We start from the raw sequence: 8,969 nt of genomic DNA on the forward strand, positions 1-8,969 counted from the left end.
GCCCTCCTTCCCCAGCCCCATTGCTTTTGTGACTGACAGAAAACATCACTCACTAAACCCCAGTAGCACTACTTTCATCTTAGTAGTGACCACCACACTAAATACCACAGCAGGAATGGTTGTGGGCAAAGGAATAATGTGGCAGTAGGGGGAGACAGCATCTAGAAGGGCAGATTCTAAATGCCTGCCTCCAAAAACATGGGTGAAGGCTTGTTACACAGCATTTCTACAGCAGCATATGCTTTCAATGTGCATGTGGCACTAGAGCTGCACCTTTAAGAGCTTTCAGGCAAGCTCAGGAGGAGCTACACATACTAAATTTCTCATCAGAAATAAACCCATCCCTTGGAGCACATGCTCAGTGAGGAGACAGTACTTCAGCTGAAGGGCAGGAAGCTGCAGACTGTTTTTATTCCAACCACTGACATTTCCAAGTTTCACTTAGAGAAGATAGAGAAACAAACAAGCACAAGTGGGCATAATGGCTCCAGAAATTTATTTTCAGAGCTTAATGCTTAAACTATGATTAAAATACTTAAGCAATTTAAAAATATTACTGGGTACTGGAACTAGACAAGAACACAGCTAACACCCTTACTTTCATGCACTGACAGATACTAGTTTGCTCATGCCACTGAAGTAGGATCTTTCCCTTTCACTCATCACTTCAAAATGTAGGGGTCTTCTACAGAAGTTGCATTCAGCTGATGAATGTGGTTTCAGCTCCAGGCCAACATCCTTCCATGTAGCCAGCAGTTTTTCTGTTATGAACAGAAAAGTTCATTAAGATCAAAGCTTAAGACAGGAGGTTGCTTAAGAGAAGCAGCAGAAGTGTCCACATACCTATTCTCCTAGCAAATGAGGGATAACAGGAATTCACTGTGCCATAATTTACCTTGGGTAAGGTGACTGGACTGAAACTAAGTCTCAGCTATCCTCATACTAGTCTGACAAGACCAAACACTTTCCCTGGAGAGATCAGTGTCTAAGCCAGGTTAACAGCTCAGCCAAGGAGGGCAGATTTCTTTGGCCCCCATGTAACAAATGAAGATTGGTTTGGACAGTGCACAAGCAGAGCCCCAGCAGAGGTGGCTGTGACAGCACTGGCTGGGTACAGAACTGCAGTGCTCCTGCACAACCTGTTCCAGGCCATAGTGTGCTGGCCTTCACAGGTCATGCTCAAAGCATGTTCAGTGCAGAATTATGTGCTGAAGTGGGAAGACACTGTTCAGCTAGTGACATCTGAAACTGAAGTTATTTCCTCATCTCAACTTCAGTACAAAGACTGCACAGTCAACCCAATATTTTCATTGCACTGATGCAAGAATCCACTCACCAAGAAAATAACTCATCATCTGTGGGGTGTGGTGAGGCGTAGGGGCAATACGTAGCAGTTCTTCTCCACGGGGAACTGTGGGGTAGTTGATTGCTTGGACATAGATGCTGTGCTGGCTCATCAGCTTGTCACAGATCTCTGTGTTTTTAGCAGCATCTGCAACCTAAAGTTGAAGACTTAGAGTTACCAAAAGAAACCAAAACCAAACCCAAAACATGCACAATGGCAAAACTGTCAGCCCAACTTATCTAGCCACAAGAATCACAGGACTAAGTGAGTCCTTGTGCTACTATAAGTAGCACATACAGCAGAAAAGAGCTAAGTCTGTGCTGTAGGCCCTCTCTGGGCATAAGCCTGGGCAGGTAGCTCTTTATACCTAAATTCTTCCCAGTCTTCCTTCCTGTATACTGTTAGGCTGTGGGTTTCAAACACTGTCCTTCTGCTTCACAGCATTTATAGCAAGCTGAGGTCAGCTAAGGCCAGACTCCTGGCACAGCTGACATTCCCAAAGTTCAGAACTAATACCTGAAAGCGTAATGCTGTCATGGATGTGAAAACAGGCACCACTGTCCCAGGTTAAGAGTACTCACCCTTACTGGAATGATGTGACTGGGGCAGTGCACCACAGGAAGCCCTGCATCCATCAGCATCTGTCTCATCAGCTTCACGTTGCGTTGGTGCTGGCGCCTCAGAACTTGCCCCTCCGCACTCTTCAGGGTTCGGACAGACTCCAGGGCACCAGCCAGGAGCATGGGTGGCAGGGAGGTGGTGAAAATAAAGCCAGCAGCATAGGAACGAACGGTGTCTATCAGAGAGCTTGTACTGGAGATGTATCCTCCTACACAACCAAATGCTTTGCCTGGGGAAAGAAAGAGGCAGTCAAGCTTAGTCTTTCCACCCATCAGAACAGTACTGAAGTATTATAACCTTTCAGTTGAAGGAATGAGTTGTGACTACATACTCACTGTACTCGTGGCAGGCAACAACTCTAGGCCCCCCTCACTAAGCTTGTATTTACTCAGCACATGTTACAGCTTTGTAAGCCAATCCTGGTAACATGGATCTAGTTATTACACAGCATAGACAGTTCAAGACCCAAACACTCAGGTTCTGATTGAGGAAGATCTAATAAGCCAAATCATCAAGCACACACTTCAGTAGTGACCCCAAGTGATCAACACTAAGTCTTTCAGCAGATTTAAAATAATCTGGTTCCAGAGATGCTATAAATAGTCTGTGCTGCTAAGAGCACACAAAAGCCCCCCCTTTCCAAATGTTCAGGGACCATAACACAGCTGCAGAGAGAATTAGGGTGTCTAGTGAATGTTTGTTTCTGTTAGGGTGAAACTCAAGATTTCAGTTTCAAAGCCAGGAACTTCCCTAGTAAGTTTTATTTACATATTGGAAGATGTTTAAACAGCTCTCCAATTTGCAGCAGTAAACTTACTCCTAAGCCTGTATTTTACTCAGATAATAGCAGTTGCTTCAGTACTTGCCAAATCCCTTTACGTAACTCCCCATCTCAGGTTTCTAGATTAGGAGCACTCCACTGCACATAAAAGAACTAAGTACTACTAAATATAGAATACTACCCTACTAGCACTCTCACCTGAATTTATTCTGGAATTGTATAATATGCCATTGGAGCTTGTTTAAAGGAAAAGCCCAATGCTAACTTAACTGATTTCTGAGGCAGTGTAAGGAGCTTAATGCAAGCTTTTCAAACTGCAGGGCACAGCCAAATCCTCTGAGCTTTCTGAAAAACTCTTGCCCCCAACAGCCTTTAGCAAGTTCATTTGAATAGACTGATTTTGAGTTAACCCACTTAATTTGTCTGCTCAGCAGCTTTGTTGCCTTAGCTTCTGTAGAAGTGCCAGACCACACATACCGAGCGTTCCAGAGATGATGTCCATCTTGTGCATGACTCCATCCCGGTCTCCTATACCGCCACCTCGAGCTCCATACAGCCCCACAGCATGCACTTCATCTACAAAAGTGATTGCCCCATGCTCATGGGCCACATCACACAGCTCTTCCAGAGGGCAGACTGCACCTAGGAACCAAAGCAAGAGACCAGTAATTTAGGATTCTTGGGATACTCAGCTTGGGTAAAATACCAGGGGTACCCCCAAACACAAGGCCCTTCAGAAGACTACTTTCATGTAAAACCTTATAGCTCTGCACTTCTCAACCTAAAATACAGATGATCAGAGTACTAGTCACACTGGAAGGAAAGAGAAGAGTTTGGTGTCAACTTACCATCCATTGAGTGGACAGTTTCAAATGCAACAATTTTAGGGGTAGATGGATCAGATTTCTTCAGGAGTTCTCGGAGGTGGTTGACATCATTATGTCGAAATATGTGTTTTGGCACCCTGCTGTTACGGATCCCCTGGATCATGGAGGCATGGTTTCCAGAATCAGAGTAGATCTCACAGCCTGAGGAAATAGCCCAGTTAGAATTCAAGCACAGAAAGCATTAAGTGATTTCCAGCATCCCTGGATGCATGGGAAGCGTTCAGGGTAGCGTGTTTGAGAAAGTAATGCTCTCGATTAAAAGAGCAAGTTGCAGATCATGAAGTAACAATATTTAAGGCTTATTTCAGGTGTTTCACATGAGCTTGAGCTTAAGGAAGTAAGTTTTTTTCCAAGTCCTTAATATTTTTATTTAACTCTAACTTACATTAGAGAGAAGTTCACACCCACAGGTGGGCAAATGCTAAATTCCTGCTGCCTTTCAAGTGGCATTTAAATGCAAGAGCAGAAGACTCTGTGCCTTTTGTCCAATTCCTTCTGCAGTTCCTAAATCTCAGTCTGTATAAGCTGCTATTATAATTTGCTCAAGTTGAATGTAATTTGAATATGGCATAAACCCCTCCCCCCCAGCCATACTTTGCTGATTGAGAAGGACAAATCCTCACTTTGGGTAGCCATTTGTAAGATGTACTCCTAACTGCCTAGGATAAGGTTGTGTTTCTGTGTTAAATAGGGGTATGGTTTGAGATCTCACCTGGCAGCATTTTAGCTAGAGTGAAGAGAGTGGAGTCATTGGCTACGAAGCATGATGAGAACAGCAGTGCTGCATCTTTTCCATGCAGATCAGCCAGCTCTTTTTCCAAATCAACATGAAATTTACTTGTTCCTGAAATATTTCTTGTGCCTCCTGCTCCAGCACCATGTTGTTTCAGTGTATCCCTACAGAGGGCCCAAAGAGAGGCATTAGCACTGCTGTATGACATGAGTGAAGCCTCATTGCTGAAAATGTTATAGTACAAAACCAGTATTGTGCTAACAAGGGACTGGCTGCAACAAGCAGCTGTTAGGTTTGAGACCTTCAAGCAACCTGTGCAACTCAGGGATCCAGTAAGTTAAGAAAGCAGTTACCAAGTACAGCTGCAATATACCATCCAGTTTATCTGGTAATATTTGAGGGTCTTTAAGGAAAGAGTGATTGGCCATTGGAATGGGCTGCTCAGGGGGGTGGTAGATTCACCCTCCCTGGAAGTGTGGAAGTGTTTCAAGTAAGATTGGATGAGGCACTTAGTGCCATGGTTTAGTTGATTAGATGGTGTTGGGTGACAGGTTGGGTTTGATGATCTTGAAGGTATTTTCCAACCTGGTTTATTCTGTGAAAACCCAAGGAGCAGGGCCAGTGACTGACAGAGGTAGTGCAGCCCTGGAGCTATGGACTTTACCTACCCTAGCTCAGGAGAAGAGCATAAGCTTAATTATCTACCAAGAAGAGTTGTTAATGTGGGTGGGGAACTTCAGCCCACCACACTACAACACAGAAGCATCTTATGGGGCAAAGTACAGAAATCAATTCTTCAGAAGCCTTCCCACAAAAGCTTCTGCAGGGCCCTATAGCTCGAAACTGCCTCTTCATATGAGACTACTCACATAACTGCTCCACACACACGGGGGTGACGGCTCATCCCCAGGTAATCATTGCTGCACCACACAGACACCTCCTTCTTGGTGATCAGAGAATCAGTGTAGTCATCTGCCATGGGGAAGATCTGTGCCTTCCTGTTCACTGTTTTGAACACTCGGTAGGTGTGATCCTTCTTCTTTTCATCAATCTTCTTCTCAAAGAACTGATCGTACTGGAAGGTGGATACCGCTGAAACGAGACAGAGGCTTAAGCACCCAGGAAATAATCACAAGAGACCAGGCCTGTGGGGGCTCAGCCAGACAGTCTTACATTTGGGCAAGTTATCCTGAAGCAGATGAGAGACACTTTCTGGTCTTTGCTTCAGCACAATGTCCTTAAACTTTTTGAGCAAGTCACTCCTTTCTTCTCCCTCCAACTCAGTGTTCCTCACTGTGGAAGCAGTTGGTATTTTGGCAAATTCTGTACCTGCAGACACTGTAATGAATTCCAGAGAATTTGCTTTTGTTTCAAACTGATTAAATTGAATTCAGCACAACAAACATTTCGAGTAACTTTAACTCGTTATTCTTTAGTAAGCAAGCACTGAAATCCATATGTCCCTGACAGGATCAACTATTTGCTTACAGTTTTGCATTGTGTGAGACAAAAGGAAAGCCTTACTAATTAATTACATGTATATTGGTTACAACATGTATTTTTTCTTACAACATATTTAGTTCACCATGACTCAGATAACCACTCTATACAGCTAAAGCATTTGTTTAAAGAGCTGGTACACACCTAGCTGAAAGCAGAATTCTAGTCAGCTGCTTCCTTTTCATTCAGTATTTTCTTCTACTAGCACAGATTTTTTTTTTTTTTAAACAGAAAATACACATTAGTAAAAATATGCTTCCTGAGATAGACAAGCAAGGCTTTACTGGTACCAGTGAAAAAAGTTCCTTTGAAGGACAGCTCTTCTGTATCAGTACTGTAAGCCAGGCAACACCCTTTAGTTCCATAAACAAAGAAATATTCCCATTTCTTCTTTTCCAGTTAGGATTTGTGCTAGTACTTGCTTAGCACTACAACTCAGTTTCTTCCACCTCTGGATATACCACCTTTATCTATATCAGCACCCTGGTAAAGCTTTCTTCAGTTCTGAGCATCTTACTTTGGGTGTGAACAGCACAGCTCGAGTCACACGTTTAGACCTAGCACACCAAACTACAGCACATGGTATTCCCACACCCAAAATCACCCAGGGGAAATGCTCCACAATACCGTAGGTATGCCCTTGACACTTACATTCTGCAACAGCTTTTTATTGCAGTCTCCCATAATCCTACCTTACATCATTTAAGTGATGACTGTTAGACTTGTCACACTACAGGGTCAAGTCAGGCACCAGAAGTTCTGGGGAGGCACCCACACTTCAGTGCACACAGTACATACCTTTCCTGTCTACCTGCATTTCCTGCACATCTTCCTGGAGCTCTAGGCTAGCTTTGCAGAAGACATTACTGTTCTTGTGATTCATCTGAGCTGCCAGGAATGGGCATTTGGTAGCAGAGCCATGGCTAGTAACAGCAGGTGGGTGGTCAGTAGGTGGCTGGGTTCCATCTGCATTCTCTTGGGCCACCTCTTTGGCATTTTTAGCCTCTGAGGGCAGAAAAGGGAAAGTATGTCAGCTTCATCATTTTCATACATTGTCTTAAGGTTTTCCATCCATTACCTTCACATTTAATTTGACATATCCATTCAGAACTATTTAAAACTTAAGCAATTACATTACACATCACTTATACAAGCAGGAGATCCCAGTAACACCCAAGGGGCATCTGATTTAAGATGCTAGATGTACCCTCTAAGGGGGAAAAAAAACCAGTATCTTGCTTTTGCTCCCAAAGGGGAGATTCTCTTTTCTGGAGTTGGGCTATTCAGCCATCAGTCCTTCCTCTGCTGCCAGTCTCTTTTCAGTGGTGCCCAGTGATAGGACAAGGTACAATGGATACAAACTACAACACAGGAGGTTCTGCCTCAACACGAGGAGACACTTCTCTACACTGAGGGTGAAGGAGCACTGGAACAGGCTGCCCAGCGAGGTTGGGGAGCTTCCTTGTCTGGAGACGTTCAAAACCTGCCTGTATGTGTTTGTGTGACCTGCCCTAGGTGATCCTGCTCTGGCAAGCCCGTTGGACTCGATCTCTGGAGGTCCCTTCCAACTCTTAACGATCTGTGATTCCCCTGAGAATCAGGGCGAGAATCCCCGGGAACGTTCCCGGGTGAAGAGCTGCTCAAGCGGAAGAGGCCTCACCTCTGATTCAGGATCATGGATCCCCAGTCAGAGCTGGCTGCAGGACAGCCGAACGGGCCGATTTTTTATTTGAGCCCATGTTTAATCACCAGAGACATGTAAAGGAGTGAGCAACCCTTCTCTCGAAGCTGCCTATTCCAGAAGTTTCCCTCTATATCTGACATCTACATACAAAGGTGACAAGGTCTGTCCTTAGGACGCCTCCCCGTGACCCAGCCTGACGCCCCACCGCCCACCCCAGACGCGGCCCGGAGCTCTCCTCCGGCCGTACTCACCCCGCCGGGTCGCGGGGGTCTCCTCCTCCGCTTGTTGCCCCCGGGCTGCAGACGTGGCCAGCGTGCGGGCGGCGGCCGGGGGCGCTGCCTCCATCATGCGGGGGCAGTGCTGGGCGTAGAGGAGCAGGGAGGGCCCAGCCTTCTGCAGGAAGGCCTGCGAGACGCGGGCCAGGAACGGGCAGCGCCGCACCACCGCCTCCATTCTCACCGCCTGAACGACACTCGACAGGACGTCACCGGCAAATGAGGAAGCGAGACCCCGACAGCGGATCACACAGCCGTCCCCGACCCCTCCGCCGCTGCCTATATAGTCCGGCCGTCACCGCGCAGGCGCGCTGCGCCTCCCTCGCCGCCACGCTGCGCAGGCGCGGAACGGGCTGTGTGGGACTGGTGGTGCCTGCTGCGGTTGCTGGGAGGGGAGGAGGGACTGGAGCGGGTCTCGAGCGTTTTGTGAGCGATCAGAGGAGTCCTGGGGGGACGTGAAAGGATGCAGGCGGCGCTGGGTTGCCCTCGCAGGGTTGGAGGGGGTCCCGGGACTCTGTGACGGGCCGGAGGGGGCTTAGGCTGCTCGCGGGGTGCCGTGAGGGGATGGAGGAGTTGTGAGGGCACGGAGGAGAACTGAATAGGTGCTGGGACTGTGTGTGAGGGGATAGAGAGGGGCAGCCAGCCCCAGGGTCTATGAGGAGGCGCCCGCAGTAGGGGCATGGCCCACACGGGAGGAAGAGGCAGGTAGTTGTGCTGCTCTGGGTTTCCTCTCAGCCCCTGGCTATCCCACGCACGTTTCCCAGAAGTATCGGAGTCCTTACTCGCAGGACAGTGGATCCGGGGGCGCCTGGTGTGGCTGTTCATTAGAAATCAGGAGCTCTGAGTCAGCTCTGCGGGGAGCCCCGGCGCTGCTCAGGCTCATCCTCCGCACCTGCTTCCTGAACACACCTGGCTCCCTGCAGATTCCGCACAGGGCTGCGGAAAGCACCGGCTGGTCTCACTGGTGGCGGTGGAATCCTGAACCCCTCTTATTTTGCCTACAGCCTGTACGAGTCAGTTTCTCTGTCGGTGATGGGTCAGGCTTCCACTGCTGTGTTTTTGAAGCGTGGCGCCATTGCCCCGGGGGTTGAAGATAAGGCTCTTGTGGGAACGACAGCAGCAAGTAAAAATCCTGGATCCTGT

At 47.4% G+C, this 8,969-nt stretch overlaps 1 protein-coding gene across 2 annotated transcripts; it reads right to left on the reverse strand.

Annotated features, from left to right (window-relative positions):
• Positions 1–461: 461 nt before the first annotated feature.
• Positions 462–8,004, reverse strand: ALAS1 (5'-aminolevulinate synthase 1). Of its 2 annotated transcripts, XM_054387286.1 has the most exons (10): positions 7,783–8,004; positions 6,666–6,870; positions 5,541–5,690; positions 5,237–5,459; positions 4,347–4,531; positions 3,596–3,775; positions 3,225–3,389; positions 1,927–2,195; positions 1,337–1,499; positions 462–761 (listed from the first exon to the last, which is right to left on the reverse strand). In XM_054387286.1, exons 1-10 carry the CDS (start codon positions 8,002–8,004, stop codon positions 601–603), a joined length of 1,923 nt encoding a protein of 640 aa, XP_054243261.1. In that variant the 3' UTR covers positions 462–600. The 2 variants fall into 2 exon arrangements, with proteins under 2 accessions (XP_054243261.1, XP_054243262.1); XM_054387287.1 differs by lacking the exon at positions 7,783–8,004 and having other exon boundaries at positions 5,541–5,705; positions 6,666–6,789.
• Between the last annotated feature and the right edge of the window lie 965 nt (positions 8,005–8,969).

The sequence above is a fragment of the Indicator indicator genome, chromosome 15, assembly GCF_027791375.1.
Source record: "Indicator indicator isolate 239-I01 chromosome 15, UM_Iind_1.1, whole genome shotgun sequence".
Classification (NCBI taxonomy): Eukaryota; Metazoa; Chordata; class Aves; order Piciformes; family Indicatoridae; genus Indicator; species Indicator indicator.